The sequence below is a fragment of the Staurois parvus genome, unplaced genomic scaffold (genome assembly GCF_062004578.1).
Source record: "Staurois parvus isolate SC_StPar_1 unplaced genomic scaffold, SC_StPar_1.0 ptg001780l, whole genome shotgun sequence".
Taxonomy (NCBI): domain Eukaryota; kingdom Metazoa; phylum Chordata; class Amphibia; order Anura; family Ranidae; genus Staurois; species Staurois parvus.
The window spans coordinates 145,001-166,876 of NW_028319576.1; the positions used below are offsets into that span (position 1 = coordinate 145,001).

General features: G+C 52.3%; 1 protein-coding gene across 2 annotated transcripts in view; it reads right to left on the reverse strand.

The window, feature by feature from the left end:
* Positions 1-21,876, reverse strand: part of PPP4R3A (protein phosphatase 4 regulatory subunit 3A) — a 100,194-nt gene that overhangs the window by 59,693 nt on the left and 18,625 nt on the right. For both annotated transcript variants that reach the window (XM_089663827.1, XM_089663826.1), the window contains exons 2-4: positions 14,244-14,299; positions 5,955-6,053; positions 647-1,264 (exon numbers count right to left, since the gene is read on the reverse strand). In XM_089663827.1, the coding sequence (XP_089519953.1) occupies positions 647-1,264; positions 5,955-6,053; positions 14,244-14,299 (773 nt within the window). The remainder of the gene's footprint in view (positions 1-646; positions 1,265-5,954; positions 6,054-14,243; positions 14,300-21,876) is intronic.

Genomic DNA, 21,876 nt, shown 5'->3' on the forward strand with positions numbered 1-21,876 from the left:
TTTCCATCTTTCCTTGGCTTCTTTATGCACATTAATACAAACTTTTAGCTGGGGTGCCCAAACTTTTGATCCCCACTGTATGTAGGCTGCCATTGCTGGTTTTCTGCCTCTCATACTGATTGAATAACTTCAATACCTTGAGTCAGAGCACCCATAACAAACAGGGAGACTGGATTGAAGATTTCACTGGCTGCATGCTTGTTGTGGGTGGATCCGTAACCAATACTGATGCTGATGGCAGCCTAGCAAGCAACAAATGTCTGAAGGTCATCAGCAATGGCAGGCAACAAAGTGCATGTATTTCTATCCTGTGTCATTGCTTAGACTCACTCCCAACTGCTTTCTGACCATGCATTCAGCAAGGAGACAAATATTTAATTCCCTGTGACTGACCGCGCTTGCCTGAGGAACCAGGTGCTTCTCTACGACAAGCACCCTCACTAGATATGCAAGAGAAGGAGGAAGCATGTCAGTTACCCTGTTCCACCAAGTATTTTTATTGGTCACTAGGACGTTGGCAGGCCCTGCTGCACAGCATCCCTGTGATAGGACGCAGGTGGCCCATCATGCTAAAAAAAAATAAATAAAAAACGTACAACTAATTTCTTTCAGGCCGATGGATCGAAACTCCATAGCAGGACCTTACCTGTAACATCCCAACTATCTCCACCTTGTTAAAAAATATGAAAGAGTGAAGCGTGGACAGCATGTTTTCTTCAAAGACAGAGGGGGTGGGCAATACCACGTCTTGTATATACTGCACTCTGTACGTCTGGTGGATTTTCTGTTTCAGTTCAAGGTCTGATATGGGAATCACCTCCTTAAACTTAGCTGTTTTTGTCAGAAACTCCCGGTGTTTGCGTTGCACAGACAAAGACGGGTCATACTCCAAGCAGCCAATGATGTCCATAATGCAGTCTTCTGAAAACATGACCTCAAAGAGTGCAGTTCGGTTTAAAAGGAAGATCCCCTTGATTATTTCATACAAGTGGTGCAATCCTTCAATGTTCTCCAGGTCTTCACACACGTGGAAAAGTTCCAGGAGTTTTTTTATATATCCCTCGTTCTCCAGGGCCAGGGCAAGTTTCTCACGTCGTAATGGAGACGGTAACGACGATGCCACAACTTCAGCAATCTCCTCCAGCCGGCTAAGTTCACAGGGTGGTAGCTCCAGGCCCGGGGAGGACATGTCCTCGAAGCGCTCCTCTTCTGATTCGTCCACAAGGTCCTGAGTGATGTCCACCGAGGGGTCCTTTCCTTGAACCTGGAAAAAAAAACAAGGGGGGCTTCAGAGTGACTCTACCTGGTTAAACTTTTACTGATGCCCAACTGCTAAAGTGAGCTGTTCTGCCAGAAAAATCACAAGTGTAATCCGCACACTGCTTGACTTCAGCTACGACAGCAATGGACATTCATTTATCTGTTTGACAAAAAAAAACTTTTAGTGTTCATACCACCTGGCTGGAAACCTAAAGGAAGACTATGGTGACCATCACCGCCTTTGCACAGTACTGTTGCTATAAATTATAGTGGCACACCGAAATGAAAATTCTGCTGCCGAAACCGAAAATTCAAAATGCACTTGGCCGAAAACCGAAATGTGCAGTTTTTAAAAATGAATACATTTTTTGGAAAAAAAAATACACTGATTAAAAAAACAATATATACCCCAATTTTTTTGTAAAATATGAAAGAGGATGTTACGGCGAGTAAATAGATACCCAACATCTCACGCTTTAAAATTGTGCACACTCGTGGAATGGCGTGAAACTGTGGTACTTAAAAATCTCCATGGGTGATGCTTTTAAAAGTTCTACAGGTTAGCAGTGTACAGTTACAGAGCAGGTCTAGCGCGATACCTCACGTGTGTGGTTTGAACACCATTTACATATGTGGGCATGGCCTACGTATGCGTTCACCACTATGTGCGAGCATGGGGGGGACGGGCACTTTAAACTTTAAAAAAAAATGTATTTAATGTTTTGGCGTTTTTCTGCACTGTCCCTTTAAACAAAATTTTAATCACTTTTATTCTTATCACAAGGAATGAATGCATCCCCTGTGATAGAAATAATTAGTGACAGGTCCTCTTTATGGAGAGAAATGGGGTCAATAAAAAAAAAAAAAAAAAAAAACAGAACGGGAAGTGACGTCGCTCCGGTCCTCCAAGGGAATAGAGATGTGTGGCGGCCATCTTTCCTTCTCATCTCTATGCCCAGGGCCGGGATCAATGGTTTCTCAGGTAAGGCTGAACTACCGTGCGGCGAACAAACCTTGTTGCAGATTCCAACCTTTTGTTATTCTGAAGAAATAGCTGTTTGTGTCCCATGTGCAGAGTGAATCTGTATGGGAGTGGTTTTAAAATGACCAATCAGCTGCTGCTCTTGCAGGCTACACCAGATTCTGAGTGCTCCAGTGTGTCAGTAGCATTAGCACAGCAGTTTTGTTTAACCGCTTGGCACCAACATCTCCTGGCCTTTTAAGGGGTTTCAGATGCCAGGAGGCGGGGCGGGGGTTTCTGATCATGTGACCCTCCTGACTGGCTGTCACAGCAGACCCTTGATCACAAGTAGCAATTGGGAGCTTGCCGTTAGCCACCGGTAACTGTGCCAGGAGCGCACACTGTGTGTGCTCTGGGCACAATTGTTTTGTTTTTTCTGGGGACGCATATATGCAGCCCCTGGCTGTTAGGGCCCATCCGCCGACAGGTCGCATATATGCAGCCTCTGACTGTTAGGGCCCATCCGCCGACAGGTCGCATATATGCAGCCCCTGGCTGTTAGGGCCCATCCGCTGACAGGTCGCATATATGCAGCCTCTGGCTGTTAGGGCCCATCCGCCGACAGGTCGCATATATGCAGCCTCTGACTGTTAGGGCCCATCCGCCGACAGGTCGCATATATGCGTACGGCCGGTGAAAGGGGTTAATCTGCCTAATTTTGGCCTTCCCTGGTTCCACTTATGCCTTTGGCTTGAACATACCAATGAAATCTTTAAATAAAACCTTTTCATCACATAACCTTTCAGGCACATGTGAGCAGCCAATACATTGCAGCACATGGCGGTCCCAGGTTTGTGGGGATCAATCATTTTCTATAGCCTAGCAATAAAACCTGACCACTTCAAACCCTTTCCTGTTTTATCCAAATTATTTCTTCTGACTGGTGTTCAACTTTAGAGCTGAAAGCAATACTAAAAGTTCATTTTATTTTATTTTTTCTGTAAAATAACAAACACGTTATACTTACCCTTCTGTGCAGTGGTTTTGCACAGTGAAGCCTGGATCCTCCTCTTCTCGGGTCCCTTACCGGTACTCCTGGCACTTCTTGTCAGGTGTCCCCATAGCAACCAGCTTGCTATGGGAGCACCCGAGCAGGCATGTTCCAAAGCCGTTGCTCTGTGTGTCCATTTACACATGGAGCTGTGGCTTGCCCCGCCCCTCTCCTCACTGGCTGTGATTGACATCAGTGGGAGCCAATGGCTACCGCTTGCTGTCTCGACCAGTGAGGAAGCAAAGATCCAGGACAGCCAAGGCTGTTGTGCACATCCATGGATTGCGATGGGGCTCAGGAAAGTATTGAGGGGGCTGGGGGCACTGCCGCACACAGAAGGGTTTTTTTTTTTTTTAACCTTTATGCATAGAATGCATGAATGTAAAAAACCTTCAGCTTTTACAACCCCTTGAGGTTTTATCTACTTACTGTATCTCCCAGAAGTGAGTCCCCCCTCCCCTGGACTGTATACAATGTATATATACACAGTATCTCTCAGAAGTGAGCCCCCCCTCTCACATTTTTGTCAATATTTAATTCTCTCTTTTTATGTGACAACACTGAAGAAATGACACTTTGCTACAATGTGACGTAGTCAGTGTACAGCTTGTATAACGTAAATTTGCTGTCCCCTCAAAATAACTCAACACATCGCCATTATTGTCTAAACCGCTGGCAACAAAAGTGAGTCCACCCCTAAGTGACAAGGTCCAAATTGGGCCAATAAGCCATTTTCCCTCCCCGGTGTCATGTGACTCGTTAGTCTTACAAGGTCTCAGGTGTGAATGGGGAGCGGGGGGGTTAAATTTGGTGTTATCGCTCTCACTCTCTCATACTGGTCACTGGAAGTTCAACATGGCACCTCATGGCAAAGAACTCTCTGAGGATGCGAAAAAAAGTATTCTTACTCTACATAAAGATGGCCGAGGCTATAAGAAGATTGCCAAGACCCTGAAACTGAGCTGCAGCACGGCAGCCAAGACCATACAGCGGATTAACAGGACAGGCTCCACTCAGAACAGGCCTCACCATGGTCCACCAAAGAAGTTGAGTGCACGTGCTCAGCGTCATATCCAGAGGTTGTCTTTGGGAAATAGACGTATGAGTGCTGCCAGCATTGCTGCAGAGGGTGAAGGGGTGGGGGGGTCAGCCTGTCAGTGCTCAGACCATACGCCGCACACTGCATCACATTGGTCTGCATGGCTGTCGTCCCAGAAGGAAGCCTCTTCTAAAGATGATGACCAAGAAAGACCACAGTTTGCTGAAGACAAGCAAACTAAGGACATGGATTACTGGAACCATCTCCTGTGGTCTGATGACACCAAGATCAACTGATTGGGTTCAGATGGTGTCACACGTGTGTGGCGGCAACCAGGTGAGGAGTACAAAGACACGTGTGTCTTGCCTACAGTCAAGCATGGTGGTGGGAGTGTCATGGTCTGGGGATGCATGAGTGCTGCCGGCACTGGGGGGCTACAGTTCATTGAGGGAACCATGAATGCCATCATGTACAGTGACATACTGAAGCTGAGCATGATCCCCTCCCCCTTCGGAGACTGGGCCGCAGGGCAGTATTCAAACATGATAACGACCCCAAACAAACACACCTCCAAGACCACCACTGCCTTGCTACAGAAGTTTAGGTCTCCAGACCTAAACCCTATTGAGCATCTGTGGGGCGTCCTCAAACAGAACGTGGAGGAGCGCAAGGTCTCCAACATCCACCAGCTCCGTGATGACATCATGGAGGAGAGGAAGAGGACACCAGTGGCAACCTGTGAAGCTCTGGTGACCTCCATGCCCAAGAAGGTTAAGGCAGTGCTGGAAAATAATGGCAGCCACACAAAATATTGACACTTTGGGCCCAATTTGGACCTTGTCACTTAGGGGTGCACTCACTTTTGTTGCCAGCAGTTTAGACATTAATGGCGGTGTGTTGAGTTATTTTGAGGGGACAGCAAATTTACATGTTTTACAAGCTGTACACATTGTAGCAAAGTGTCAATTCTTCAGTGTTGTTGTGTTGAAAAGATAGAATCAAATATTTACAAACATGTGAGGGGTGAACTCACTTCTGGGAGGTACTGTATATGCAATAAATGTAGCAGACACTCGGCACTCCATATGGAGTTACAAAATTTATGGATACAAAAGCAAAACACAGAATACCCGCCAGCAGACCTTTTGTAACAATGCATTTTGGAACTCAGGAATGAGTGAACAGCGTATACTACATTTATTTCTGAAAAGCATACAAAAGCCTCATCTTGCATGTTTTTCCCACAGAATTAAAGACAGATAAGGATCACCAGGTATGTGCAAATCGTATCGCCCGATGCCCAGGACATCTGGGCACCAGGCAGGTTTTTTTTTCTTTCAGCCCTGCTGTGGGCGAGGGTTTGTTTCATCTTTGTGTATCACCCAAGGCCAGTCACTTCACTGGGTATATGGAAGAGTTTACAATCACGTGTGCTGTTATCAACTACAAAAGATCGATAAAAATGTGACACCAGCTGTCATTTTGTTCTCTCCTGACTGCCTCCATGGCACCTGGGATTTGTCCAGGAATGGCTATGCTAATACTTTCCATGTGTTATTCAATACACAGAGCATGCTGCAAATAGGACCGGCTCTTGCATCACATCAAAGAAACACAAAGAGAAGAAGAAAAGGAGGACACACCTGACATATCTTCTCCCAAATCTCATCGCATCCAGCTTTCTCCTGAAAACTCAGCGCCAGGTCATAGTTTTCGGCCTCCGACCACACGATTAGCGTGTCCTGCAAACAAAACGCCACAATATTACAATTCACATTCACACAAGGAAGCAAAGGAGAGGATGTGGATGTGACAAAAGTAGAATCAGAACATTGCAAAGCCCGATGGATCATTTATTTAACATGGCATATTCCTGAACTCCAGCAGTCTCCTGACATTATACGAATCTGTTATTTCACATTTTTTGTCCAGATAAAATTACATTTAAAGTGATTGTAAATGCTTAGTTAAAAAAAACCCCCAAAAAAACAAAACCACAGGATTATACCTACCTTAGCGGCCCTTAACCTCCTCTTCTCGGGTCCCCTGCCAGCACTCCTGGCTCCTACCCTTTGCTGAGTGGCACAATAGAAAGCTGCTTTCTACGGTGGGCACTTGTGCGGGCTCGCTCCTAAACCTGTCTGCATCTATTGACACAGTCAGCAGAACTTGGCTCCGCCCCCTCGTCATTGGCTTTCATTGCCTCAGCAAAGCCTGAGAGATCAGGAAGAGAAGAGCGGCAGACATGCTCAGCGCTGGATCGAATGAGGCCTCATGTAAGTAAAACAGGGGTAAAGGAGGATACTGATGGCTAAATATTTTCTACCTTAATGCATGGAATGCGTTTAGGCTTTATAACCACTTAGCAGTTTAGATGTACAAAAATAATTGCATTTCCATGTTTTGTGTACTGTGGGAGAGCAGATATAGTGAATGCGGGGTCCGGGGAGAGCGGATATAGTGAATGCGGGGTCCGGGGAGAGCGGATATAGTGAATGCGGGGTCCGGGGAGAGCGGATATAGTGAATGCGGGGTCCGGGGAGAGCGGATATAGTGAATGCGGGGTCCTAGGAGAGCGGATATAGTGAATGCGGGGTCCGGGGAGAGCAGATATAGTGAATGCGGGGTCCGGGGAGAGCGGATATAGTGAATGCGGGGTCCGGGGAGAGCGGATATAGTAAATGCGGGGTCTGGGGAGAGCAGATATAGTGAATGCGGGGTCCGGGGAGAGCGGATATAGTGAATGCGGGGTCCGGGGAGAGCGGATATAGTAAATGCGGGGTCCGGGGAGAGCGGATGTAGTGAACGCGGGGTCCGGGGAGAGCGGATATAGTGAACGCGGGGTCCGGGGAGAGCGGATATAGTGAACGCGGGGTCCGGGGAGAGCGGATATAGTGAACGCGGGGTCCGGGGAGAGCGGATATAGTGAACGCGGGGTCCGGGGAGAGCGGATATAGTGAACGCGGGGTCCGGGGAGAGCGGATATAGTGAACGCGGGGTCCGGGGAGAGCGGATATAGTGAACGCGGGGTCCGGGGAGAGCGGATATAGTGAACGCGGGGTCCGGGGAGAGCGGATATAGTGAACGCGGGGTCCGGGGAGAGCGGATATAGTGAACGCGGGGTCCGGGGAGAGCGGATATAGTGAACGCGGGGTCCGGGGAGAGCGGATATAGTGAACGCGGGGTCCGGGGAGAGCGGATATAGTGAACGCGGGGTCCGGGGAGAGCGGATATAGTGAACGCGGGGTCCGGGGAGAGCGGATATAGTGAACGCGGGGTCCGGGGAGAGCGGATATAGTGAACGCGGGGTCCGGGGAGAGCGGATATAGTGAACGCGGGGTCCGGGGAGAGCGGATATAGTGAACGCGGGGTCCGGGGAGAGCGGATATAGTGAACGCGGGGTCCGGGGAGAGCGGATATAGTGAACGCGGGGTCCGGGGAGAGCGGATATAGTGAACGCGGGGTCCGGGGAGAGCGGATATAGTGAACGCGGGGTCCGGGGAGAGCGGATATAGTGAACGCGGGGTCCGGGGAGAGCGGATATAGTGAACGCGGGGTCCGGGGAGAGCGGATATAGTGAACGCGGGGTCCGGGGAGAGCGGATATAGTGAACGCGGGGTCCGGGGAGAGCGGATATAGTGAACGCGGGGTCCGGGGAGAGCGGATATAGTGAACGCGGGGTCCGGGGAGAGCGGATATAGTGAACGCGGGGTCCGGGGAGAGCGGATATAGTGAACGCGGGGTCCGGGGAGAGCGGATATAGTGAACGCGGGGTCCGGGGAGAGCGGATATAGTGAACGCGGGGTCCGGGGAGAGCGGATATAGTGAACGCGGGGTCCGGGGAGAGCGGATATAGTGAACGCGGGGTCCGGGGAGAGCGGATATAGTGAACGCGGGGTCCGGGGAGAGCGGATATAGTGAACGCGGGGTCCGGGGAGAGCGGATATAGTGAACGCGGGGTCCGGGGAGAGCGGATATAGTGAACGCGGGGTCCGGGGAGAGCGGATATAGTGAACGCGGGGTCCGGGGAGAGCGGATATAGTGAACGCGGGGTCCGGGGAGAGCGGATATAGTGAACGCGGGGTCCGGGGAGAGCGGATATAGTGAACGCGGGGTCCGGGGAGAGCGGATATAGTGAACGCGGGGTCCGGGGAGAGCGGATATAGTGAACGCGGGGTCCGGGGAGAGCGGATATAGTGAACGCGGGGTCCGGGGAGAGCGGATATAGTGAACGCGGGGTCCGGGGAGAGCGGATATAGTGAACGCGGGGTCCGGGGAGAGCGGATATAGTGAACGCGGGGTCCGGGGAGAGCGGATATAGTGAACGCGGGGTCCGGGGAGAGCGGATATAGTGAACGCGGGGTCCGGGGAGAGCGGATATAGTGAACGCGGGGTCCGGGGAGAGCGGATATAGTGAACGCGGGGTCCGGGGAGAGCGGATATAGTGAACGCGGGGTCCGGGGAGAGCGGATATAGTGAACGCGGGGTCCGGGGAGAGCGGATATAGTGAACGCGGGGTCCGGGGAGAGCGGATATAGTGAACGCGGGGTCCGGGGAGAGCGGATATAGTGAACGCGGGGTCCGGGGAGAGCGGATATAGTGAACGCGGGGTCCGGGGAGAGCGGATATAGTGAACGCGGGGTCCGGGGAGAGCGGATATAGTGAACGCGGGGTCCGGGGAGAGCGGATATAGTGAACGCGGGGTCCGGGGAGAGCGGATATAGTGAACGCGGGGTCCGGGGAGAGCGGATATAGTGAACGCGGGGTCCGGGGAGAGCGGATATAGTGAACGCGGGGTCCGGGGAGAGCGGATATAGTGAACGCGGGGTCCGGGGAGAGCGGATATAGTGAACGCGGGGTCCGGGGAGAGCGGATATAGTGAACGCGGGGTCCGGGGAGAGCGGATATAGTGAACGCGGGGTCCGGGGAGAGCGGATATAGTGAACGCGGGGTCCGGGGAGAGCGGATATAGTGAACGCGGGGTCCGGGGAGAGCGGATATAGTGAACGCGGGGTCCGGGGAGAGCGGATATAGTGAACGCGGGGTCCGGGGAGAGCGGATATAGTGAACGCGGGGTCCGGGGAGAGCGGATATAGTGAACGCGGGGTCCGGGGAGAGCGGATATAGTGAACGCGGGGTCCGGGGAGAGCGGATATAGTGAACGCGGGGTCCGGGGAGAGCGGATATAGTGAACGCGGGGTCCGGGGAGAGCGGATATAGTGAACGCGGGGTCCGGGGAGAGCGGATATAGTGAACGCGGGGTCCGGGGAGAGCGGATATAGTGAACGCGGGGTCCGGGGAGAGCGGATATAGTGAACGCGGGGTCCGGGGAGAGCGGATATAGTGAACGCGGGGTCCGGGGAGAGCGGATATAGTGAACGCGGGGTCCGGGGAGAGCGGATATAGTGAACGCGGGGTCCGGGGAGAGCGGATATAGTGAACGCGGGGTCCGGGGAGAGCGGATATAGTGAACGCGGGGTCCGGGGAGAGCGGATATAGTGAACGCGGGGTCCGGGGAGAGCGGATATAGTGAACGCGGGGTCCGGGGAGAGCGGATATAGTGAACGCGGGGTCCGGGGAGAGCGGATATAGTGAACGCGGGGTCCGGGGAGAGCGGATATAGTGAACGCGGGGTCCGGGGAGAGCGGATATAGTGAACGCGGGGTCCGGGGAGAGCGGATATAGTGAACGCGGGGTCCGGGGAGAGCGGATATAGTGAACGCGGGGTCCGGGGAGAGCGGATATAGTGAACGCGGGGTCCGGGGAGAGCGGATATAGTGAACGCGGGGTCCGGGGAGAGCGGATATAGTGAACGCGGGGTCCGGGGAGAGCGGATATAGTGAACGCGGGGTCCGGGGAGAGCGGATATAGTGAACGCGGGGTCCGGGGAGAGCGGATATAGTGAACGCGGGGTCCGGGGAGAGCGGATATAGTGAACGCGGGGTCCGGGGAGAGCGGATATAGTGAACGCGGGGTCCGGGGAGAGCGGATATAGTGAACGCGGGGTCCGGGGAGAGCGGATATAGTGAACGCGGGGTCCGGGGAGAGCGGATATAGTGAACGCGGGGTCCGGGGAGAGCGGATATAGTGAACGCGGGGTCCGGGGAGAGCGGATATAGTGAACGCGGGGTCCGGGGAGAGCGGATATAGTGAACGCGGGGTCCGGGGAGAGCGGATATAGTGAACGCGGGGTCCGGGGAGAGCGGATATAGTGAACGCGGGGTCCGGGGAGAGCGGATATAGTGAACGCGGGGTCCGGGGAGAGCGGATATAGTGAACGCGGGGTCCGGGGAGAGCGGATATAGTGAACGCGGGGTCCGGGGAGAGCGGATATAGTGAACGCGGGGTCCGGGGAGAGCGGATATAGTGAATGCGGGGTCCGGGGAGAGCGGATATAGTGAATGCGGGGTCCGGGGAGAGCGGATATAGTGAATGCGGGGTCCGGGGAGAGCGGATATAGTGAATGCGGGGTCCGGGGAGAGCGGATATAGTGAATGCGGGGTCCGGGGAGAGCGGATATAGTGAATGCGGGGTCCGAGGAGAGCAGATGTAGTGAATGCAGGGTCCGGGGAGAGCGGATATAGTGAATGCGGGGTCCAGGGGGAGCGGATATAGTGAATGCGGGGTCCAGGGAGAGCGGATATAGTGAATGCGGGGTCCAGGGAGAGCGGATATAGTGAATGCGGGGTCCAGGGAGAGCGGATGTAGTGAATGCGGTGTCCAGGGAGAGTGGATATAGTGAATGCGGGGTCCGGGGAGAGCGGATATAGTGAATGCGGGGTCCGGGGAGAGCGGATATAGTGAATGCGGGGTCCGGGGAGAGCGGATGTAGTGAATGCGGGGTCCGGGGAGAGCGGATGTAGTGAATGCGGGGTCCGGGGAGAGCGGATGTAGTGAATGCGGGGTCCGGGGAGAGCGGATGTAGTGAATGCGGTGTCCAGGGAGAGCGGATATAGTGAATGCGGGGTCCGGGGAGAGCGGATGTAGTGAATGCGGTGTCCAGGGAGAGTGGATATAGTGAATGCGGGGTCCGGGGAGAGCGGATATAGTGAATGCGGGGTCCGGGGAGAGCGGATATAGTGAATGCGGGGTCCGGGGAGAGCGGATGTAGTGAATGCGGGGTCCGGGGAGAGCGGATGTAGTGAATGCGGGGTCCGGGGAGAGCGGATGTAGTGAATGCGGTGTCCAGGGAGAGCGGATATAGTGAATGCGGGGTCCTGGGTTTAGTAACACTTTAACTGAAAAAAAGCTCTTAGTCCCTCTACATCTACAAATTCCTTTTTCTACCTTGCTGTGATCTGACTTCCTGTTAGAGGGTGGCTACGTTCGTTCCCCTTGGACCTCCTGTATGTAGGAACATAGCTACTCTCTCGTTACAGATGACCACAACAGCTACAGACACATTTGAAATGTTACAGTTTTCCATGCATCAAGATTTGGAATTCTGCTCAATAAATCGTGTAAATTACACAGGGTTTCAAACTGCACAGCCAGACAGGTGACAGTTAAATCAAAACTCAATGCAGTTTCCTATGGCACCCCTCTGTCTCTAGGCTCTTCAAATGAAAAAAAAAAAAAACCCACCATTAGTATAATCACTTCTGTCCAATTAGCAAGGGGGTGATCCAGGAAGCAGCAAAGCTGAACCAGGAACATAGGTGATCTCCTGATCGTGATGTGCGATAGGGATGTGTTAAGTACAAGATCAGCTGCACAGGATTGCAAATACCTTGATTGGTAAGTAGCAAATAAACTAATACAAATTGTATATTTACTTTTTGAATTGGAGTTCAACTTTAGAAGGAGAAGTAGGGCCAAACCTCTTTTGTCCTGGAGGTCACACGAGTGAACTTCGTTCAGCCCTCCTTCAGCGTTTCCTACAACGGCGCCACCTCCTCTTCCCTCCCCCTCTCTGTTGGGGTCCCCCAGGGCTCTGTCCTTGGACCCCTTCTCTTCTCCATCTACACCTCCTCCCTTGGCAAACTCATACACTCCCACAGCTTCAACTACCACCCCTACGCTGATGATACTCAAATCTACCTCTCCACCCCTCACCTCACCCCCACATTCTCCGCCCACATCACTCACCTCCTAAACGACATCTCTGACTGGATGTCGCTCCATTTCCTCAAGCTCAACCTCTCCAAAACCGAGCTTCTCGTCTTTCCCCCTTCCCGTGCCCCCCCCCCCCCCCATCCTTTCCATCACTACCAACACCACCACCATCAATCCCGCCCAGCAAGCCAAGGTCCTTGGCGTCATTCTGGACTCAAACCTTTCCTTCCAACCTCATATCAAATCACTTACAAATACATGCAGGTTCCACCTCCGGAACATCGCCAAGATACACTCCTTCCTTACCCCAGACACCACTAAACTACTAGTACACTCCCTGATTATCTCACGCCTTGACTACTGCAACTCCCTCCTCACCGGCCTACCCCAGTGCAGGCTCTCCCCGCTTCAGACCATCCTGAACTCAGCTGCCAGACTCATCCACCTCACCCTGCCTCTCCCTCCACTGCCCAACGCATTAAATTCAAACTGCTCACTCTGACCTATAAGGCCATTCACAACACTGCCCCTAACTACCTCACCGACCTGATTCCCAGGTACCACCCTACCCGTACCCTTCGCTCTTCACAGGATCTCCTATCTTGCTCCCTGGTCTCCTCCTCCCACGCACGACTGCCAGACTTCTCCAGGTCCTCCCCCATCCTCTGGAACTCACTACCCCAATCCATCAGACTGTCACCTTCCCTCCTCACCTTCAGGCGCTCCCTGAAAACCCACCTCTTCAGGGAAGCCTACCCCACCCTCACCTAACAGCCGCTGCCCTTCCCTCCTCCTACCACTCCATCCCCCACAGCCGTTTCCTCCTGTACCTCTACCCCCTCCCTCCTAGATTGTAAGCTTGAAAGAGTAGGGCCCTCTTACCCCTTGTGTGCTGTTTGATGTTACTGTACTGTGCCATGTATTGTCCCCCCCCTATTGTACAGCGCTGAGCAAACCCTTTGGCGCTATATAAAGTTGATAAATAAATAAATAAGCACTCCTCTACCCCATATTCAGCCAACAGTGGGCTAAAGCTAATGTCACTGAGCGGGTCCCGGATCAGAAGAGATCCTGATTTTTCTGTCGGGATCCACCCAGATGCCTAAGCCAGCCACTATTACCCCCTCCACAGCCCAGCAACTGCAGTGAGTGCTGGCGGAGCAGAAAAGAGAGCTGGTGACTGAGTCACCGGCTCTCTGCTCAATGAAGACCGAGAACTGAGTGATTACTCTGTGATCACTCAGGTGCAGCAACGACGGGGGACAGATGCTGCATCCCTCTAGGTGAGAATGACTTTTTTTTTCCCACACTTCTCATTTAAAAAGTAAAACTATGCTAAGATATATAGTGCTGGGGGGTACCACCAAGTAGGGGTGCTCTGTTCTATATGAGGTTCTTAACAACCTTCACTCAAGAACATCCCCCAAAACGGATCTTAAAACAGAGCTCCACCCAAAAAGGGGAAATTCCGCTTTAAGGCCTTGTCCCCCCCGCTCCCCGTTAAGGATTGACACCTTTGGGGGACCAGGTACCCGATTTTGACAGGTACCCACTCCCACTTCCGTTGCAATTGCCTAGGCAACCAGAAGTGGAAGTTGCCCTCCCCCCTCCCCATAGTCTTCTGGGACCTGTGACAGGTCCCAGAAGACTACAGGACCATTCATGAGGCGCAGCGCTACTTGTGCATGCGCAGTGGGCTCCCGGCTGTGAAGCTGCCACCTGTCACAGCCGGGTGCCCACACTGAAGAAACTGGTGCCAGGGAGCGAAGGCCGATGAAACCGGCTGCGGTAAGGACACCAGCTTTTGTAGCCGCGGACTTATTTTTTTAGATTTTGAATGCAGCTCGGCTTTAACCTTCTTGGGCTATAAAACATACCTGTTGTTTCTGGTAAGCAGTGTTGGGATTGATTTTTGATTCCAGAAGAAGTGAACCTGGTAGAAAAAAAAAAAAAAGGCAACAGATGAACATACTTCGGACGGCATTCTATAAGAAAATAATACGAGAATTAGATGGCCTCAGAGTTATTTGTAGAATAAAAACATTAGGAAGAAAATGATTCTCATACTGGTCTCTGTTTATCAAGGTAAAAATGTTAAACCTGCCAAAGAAACCTAAAGTGGAACTTCACCCTCAATCAACACGATTGTGAATCCTTATCTAGCATTAGTAAACAGATAGGAAAGTATATCATATGTACTTATTTTAAACTTTTTTTTTTTTTTTTTTACATTTCTTGTTACTTCCTAGTTTTCATGCCTAGGCAAATGATGTCATACATTCCAAAAGTCTTCATGAGGGGGGTTCTCAGCTAAGCACTCCAGGAAGTAAATGCTACATGAATTATCTGCCCTTACTAAAGATGGCCACGAAAAGAAATGCATGGGGGGGTGTTTTTCAAAGTCTCTAGGGTTTACAGAGAATGGTCCGAAAAAGAGAAAATATCCATTGATCAGCAGTTGTGTGGAGGAAAATGCCTTGTTGGTGTCAGAGGAGAATGGGCAGACAGGTTCCAGATGATAGAAGGACACAGTAACTCAAATAACCACTTGATACAACCAAGGTATGCAGAATACCATCTCTGAAACGCACAACCTTGGACCAGATGGGCTACAGCAGCAGAAGACCACACCGGGGGCCACTCCTGTAAGCTAAGAAGGGGAAACGGAGGCTACAATTCGCACAGGCTCACCAAGATTGGACAATAGAAGGTTGAACACCTTTGGGATGAATTAGAGTGTAGATTGTGAGCCAGGCCTCCTCCCCCGACATCAGTGCCTGACCTGACAAATGTGCTTCTGGAAGAATGGTCCAACCTTCCCATAGACACCCTCCTAAACCTTGTGGACGGCCTTCCCAGAAGAGTTGAAGCTGTTATAGCTGCAAAGGGCGGGGCCAACTCAATATTGAACCCTACGGACTAAGACCGGGGGGGGCGTTAAAGGTCATGTGTGTGGAAAGGGCGGGGCCAATCCAATATTGAACCCTACGGACTAAGACTGGGGGGCCATTACAGTACATGTGCGTGGAAAGGCCGGCGGCCCAATACTTTTGGCAATACAGTGCTTATGTATATGTATATGTATATATATATATATCTATATCTATCACACACACTTTTTTTTTTTGTAGCCCCCATAGCAAATCACATGCTATGGGGGCACTTGCGTGTGAATGCCTTTATACGCACTTGAACGATGTCCCTGTGGTAGGGCCTATCCAACATTAGAAATTCTAGTGAAAGCCCAACACATAGGCCTAATGAATTAGGACAGGGCTGACCTGCTTATGGCCGCCTGTGTTTTTATAAAATACATCCTGAAATGTTTCCAAATCTGCAGCGGGGAAATCAAACATGGAATCTTAGCTGGAGGAAGAATTCAGGAAACCTCAGATCTAGTTTTCATGAACACACATTGGGGTTGATTTACTAAAGGCAAGTGCAGTTGCTCCAGAGCTTGGTAATTCAGCATTCACTACATCCGCTCCCCGGACCCGGCATTCACTACATCCGCTCTCCCCGGACCCGGCATTCACTACATCCGCTCTCCCCGGACCCGGCATTCACTACATCCGCTCTCCCCGGACCCGGCATTCACTACATCCGCTCTCCCCGGACCCGGCATTCACTACATCCGCTCTCCCCGGACCCGGCATTCACTACATCCGCTCTCCCCGGACCCGGCATTCACTACATCCGCTCTCCCCGGACCCGGCATTCACTACATCCGCTCTCCCCGGACCCGGCATTCACTAGATCCGCACTCCCCGGACCCGGCATTCACTAGATCCGCTCTCCCCGGACCCGGCATTCACTAGATCCGCTCTCCCCGGACCCGGCATTCACTAGATCCGCTCTCCCCGGACCCGGCATTCACTAGATCCGCTCTCCCCGGACCCGGCATTCACTAGATCCGCTCTCCCCGGACCCGGCATTCACTAGATCCGCTCTCCCCGGACCCGGCATTCACTAGATCCGCTCTCCCCGGACCCGGCATTCACTAGATCCGCTCTCCCCGGACCCGGCATTCACTAGATCCGCTCTCCCCGGACCCGGCATTCACTAGATCCGCTCTCCCCGGACCCGGCATTCACTAGATCCGCTCTCCCCGGACCCGGCATTCACTAGATCCGCTCTCCCCGGACCCGGCATTCACTAGATCCGCTCTCCCCGGACCCGGCATTCACTACATCCGCTCTCCCCGGACCCGGCATTCACTAGATCCGCTCTCCCCGGACCCGGCATTCACTAGATCCGCACTCCCCGGACCCGGCATTCACTAGATCCGCTCTCCCCGGACCCGGCATTCACTAGATCCGCTCTCCCCGGACCCGGCATTCACTAGATCCGCTCTCCCCGGACCCGGCATTCACTAGATCCGCTCTCCCCGGACCCGGCATTCACTAGATCCGCTCTCCCCGGACCCGGCATTCACTAGATCCGCTCTCCCCGGACCCGGCATTCACTAGATCCGCTCTCCCCGGACCCGGCATTCACTAGATCCGCTCTCCCCGGACCCGGCATTCACTAGATCCGCTCTCCCCGGACCCGGCATTCACTAGATCCGCTCTCCCCGGACCCGGCATTCACTAGATCCGCTCTCCCCGGACCCGGCATTCACTAGATCCGCTCTCCCCGGACCCGGCATTCACTAGATCCGCTCTCCCCGGACCCGGCATTCACTAGATCCGCTCTCCCCGGACCCGGCATTCACTAGATCCGCTCTCCCCGGACCCGGCATTCACTAGATCCGCTCTCCCCGGACCCGGCATTCACTAGATCCGCTCTCCCCGGACCCGGCATTCACTAGATCCGCTCTCCCCGGCATTCACTAGATCCGCTCTCCCCGGCATTCACTAGATCCGCTCTCCCCGGCATTCACTAGATCCGCTCTCCCCGGCATTCACTAGATCCGCTCTCCCCGGACCCGGCATTCACTAGATCCGCTCTCCCCGGACCCGGCATTCACTAGATCCGCTCTCCCCGGACCCGGCATTCACTAGATCCGCTCTCCCCGGACCCGGCATTCACTAGATCCGCTCTCCCCGGACCCGGCATTCACTACATCCGCTCTCCCCGGACCCGGCATTCACTACATCCGCTCTCCCCGGACCCGGCATTCACTACATCCGCTCTCCCCGGACCCGGCATTCACTACATCCGCTCTCCCCGGACCCGGCATTCACTACATCCGCTCTCCCCGGACCCGGCATTCACTACATCCGCTCTCCCCGGACCCGGCATTCACTACATCCTCTCTCCCCGGACCCGGCATTCACTACATCCGCTCTCCCCGGACCCGGCATTCACTACATCCGCTCTCCCCGGACCCGGCATTCACTACATCCGCTCTCCCCGGACCCGGCATTCACTACATCCGCTCTCCCCGGACCCGGCATTCACTAGATCCGCTCTCCCCGGACCCGGCATTCACTAGATCCGCTCTCCCCGGACCCGGCATTCACTAGATCCGCTCTCCCCGGACCCGGCATTCACTAGATCCGCTCTCCCCGGACCCGGCATTCACTAGATCCGCTCTCCCCGGACCCGGCATTCACTAGATCCGCTCTCCCCGGACCCGACATTCACTAGATCCGCTCACCCCGGACCCGGCATTCACTAGATCCGCTCTCCCCGGACCCGGCATTCACTAGATCCGCTCTCCCCGGACCCGGCATTCACTAGATCCGCTCTCCCCGGACCCGGCATTCACTAGATCCGCTCTCCCCGGACTCGGCATTCACTAGATCCGCTCTCCCCGGACCCGGCATTCACTAGATCCGCTCTCCCCGGACCCGGCATTCACTAGATCCGCTCTCCCCGGACCCGGCATTCACTAGATCCGCTCTCCCCGGACCCGGCATTCACTAGATCCGCTCTCCCCGGACCCGGCATTCACTAGATCCGCTCTCCCCGGACCCCGCATTCACTAGATCCGCTCTCCCCGGACCCCGCATTCACTAGATCCGCTCTCCCCGGACCCCGCATTCACTATATCCGCTCTCCCCGGACACCACATTCAATATATCCGGTCTCCCCGGACACCACATTCACTATATCCGCTCTCCCCGGACCCCGCATTCACTATATCCGCTCTCCCTGGACCCTGCATTCACTATATCCGCTCTCCCCGGACCCCGCATTCACTATATCCGGTCCCCCACAGTACATGGAAATACAACTATTTTAGTAAATATAAACTGCTAAATACCTTTTCTCATCAGCAGTATATAGCAATCTTGTGACTTCTATCAGTGTCCAGAAGAGCACTGGTTAAAGCCTGTAGGAGATTTCTGTTGTAGGACGACGCAGGACCCCTGACATCTGTCTGGACAGCACCCTGTGTGCCCTGTGCTAATCACATGCACTCTCCCAAGAAAAAAAAAAAACCTTTCTAGCAATACACACCAAACTGAGCATGTGCAGTGGGACTCCACATATATGTCTCATCAGGGGGACACTGGAAGAAGGGGAGGAACAGAGAAGATAGGATCAAAAGTCTTTTTACACAATGCAGAGGATTAACCCCTTAGGTCCCACAGTGTGTACAACAAGCATGCTCTATTGCATCTACAGACTGATTTTACTGTTGTGGGTTTAAGGACACCTTACGGACTTATCCACACTATGTGCAGCGACAGACGGCTTACTGCATTGTAAAATGTCCGTCACCGCAAGGACACACAAGAAACAATTGTTTCCCGTGTGTCCCATTCACAATGCAACGCAGCCTCGGGCTGCACTTCAGTGTGCTGCGATAAAATGCTGCATAACAGCGCAATCACACCCGGTTGTTTTGCACACTTCCCAGAGAACAAAGTGGCTGCAGATGGAGAATTATTGTGTTAACCTTTGGCCCAGAATTCCTATATTTACATTATTGCTGTCATGTTACAGATGGTTACAGATCCTGTGCTGACAGCTGGCCGCGATATGCTGCAAATAAGAAGCAGATAAAATACAGCGTGGTGTCACAATGCAATGTATGGTGCACTGAGCAACCAACACCATCCATCCGTGATCCTGTGTGCGTCCGGCAGCGTAGCCTCCATACACCGCACTGCCCATAGTGACCCAGCCTGAATGGCACAAATAAACGGATCATTAAGCGCCAAGGAGGATCCAAATCTATCGTTCAGAAGAGGAAAGCGATAATACCGAGAGGTGGTTGTCATGACAACAGAATATAAAAATCTGCTCCTGGTATCATTACAAGTATCGAACGAAAAATTGCGTCACGTCACCAGCGCTACAAAAACTGCTTTTACCGGCCTGACCATACAGAGAATGATTTTATTAAAATGTTTCTAACGGGTTTAAACAAAAAAAAAAACTAAGGCAGACCGTATATTATGCAATATACTTTCCAATGACACGCTGATCACAGGGAAAATTCAACTGCCGGTTCTCGGCTGCACTTTCCTCACACTGTCAGATCGTGAGGAAAGTACTGCCGAGAACCGGCAGTTGTCAGAGCGGGGATCGGCACTCATCATCAGGGCACTGATGATCGGTGCCCAGCAGTGCCACCCACAAGTTCCGCCCACCTGTGCCCAGCAGTGCGCCCACTAGCTCCGCCCACCTGTGCCCAGCAGTGCGCCCACTAGCTCCGCCCACCTGTGCCCAGCAGAGCACCCACCTGTGTCCAGCAGTGCACCCACCTGTGCCACTCTGCAGTGTTACACACCTGTGCCCAGAAGTGCCACCTACCTGTGCCCACCCACCTGTGCCCAGCAGTGCCACCCACCTGTGCCCACCCACCTGTGCAGCCCAGCAGTACTGCCAGTCAGTGCCACCAGTCAGTGCCCAGCGGTTGTGCCAGTCAGTGCCACCAGTCAGTGCCCAGCGGTTGTGCCAGTCAGTGCCACCAGTCAGTGCCCAGCGGTTGTGCCAGTCAGTGCCGCCAGTCAGTGCCCAGCAGTGATGCCAGTCAGTGCCATCAGTGTCTTTAAGTGCTACATATCAGTACCCATCATCAGTGCCGCCTATCAGTGCTGCATATTAGTGCCACCTATCCGTGCCACCTCATTAGTGCTGCCTATCAGCGCCGCCTATCCGTGCCACCTCATTAGTGCTGCCTATCAGTGCCCATCAGTGCTGCCTCATCAACGCACATCAGTGAAGGAGAAAAATTACCTGTTTGAAAAATTTTATAATAGAAACAAAGAAATTTTTTTTTCAAATTTTTTGCAATTTTTTTGTTTATAGCGCATAAAGTAAAAGCGCCCAGTGGCGATTAAGTACCACCAAAAGAAAGCTCTATTTGTGAGAAAAAAATGATCAAAATTTCATATGGGTACAATGTTGCATGACCGCGCAATTGTCAAAGTGCGACAGCGCTGAAAGCTGAAAATTGGCCTGGTGAATAAGGGGGTATAAGTGCCCGCTAGGCAAGTGGTTAACTATGGGTGGAAGGAAAGAAATTTGCTCGATTCCCCCATCAATACATTCAGTGATAAAGGGGAAATCCCTCCCACAGTGCTGTGTTCTGCCAGCAGGGAGCCTTCCCCACCGGCAGAACACAATGATCGCTGCTGGAGGATATAGCCACCAGTCGTGATCAGGCAAAAAAAACATTAACAAGCTGGTTGTACTAAAGTCGATGGATGGATGGATCCATTTCAGTACAATCAGCCTGCCCAAAGACGGATTGAAATTTGGATGGCTCCCACTGAACGGGACGAATTTTGACCTGTCTGTGGCTAGTTCACCATTTGGAACATGCTGCAGTCAAAATGTAAAAAATATAAACGTTGGCAGCTACAAAAACTGTATATGCTGACTTTTAGGGCCAGTTCACACTATAGAAATGCAGTCCGGATGTGTTTCTGCATGCGCGTTCCGGTGCGTTTTATATGCATTCCAGTTCATTTTTTCCCTCTCTTTTTCTTCAATTTAAATAGGGACGGGTGCGGTCCAGAGCGTTTTGGGTGCATTCCAGAGCGTTTTTGGTGTGTTTTACTACGTTCCAGTACAGTGCAGAAAAAATGCAGCCTGTTCTAATTTTTTTTCTGCAACCGGAACGCACTGGAACTGCAAGCACGGATGTGAACTATGACACTGACAACCATATCACCTACTTTCTGTGCGTTTTAGATGCAGAAAAAAGCAACTCAAACATGTTGTGTGAATTGGCCCTTAACCTCCCTAGCGGTCTGATTATGTCAGGATTTCTGTGCTCAAAGCGGTACATTTTTTTGCATGGAAATATGTCGTTTTTTATTGTCGGCCTGTAATATTTAGGAATAACTCCCTGAAATCTTTCCGAACAAGAGTCTAGTAAACATCCCGGGGAGGATAATTTGAAACACGAAATGCTAAATTTTATAAATAATCATAAAAAATAATATAATAATAAATGTAATTCAATAATATAATGAAACCAAAAACACTGAAATGTGAAATAGAGCGCCAAGTTCGCACATCGCTGAGCTCAGTCGCAGAATCGTTTTCAGTGTCTGATGAGGAATTTCCCCCACCAATCATTATCACTCAATTCTGCAAGTGGTT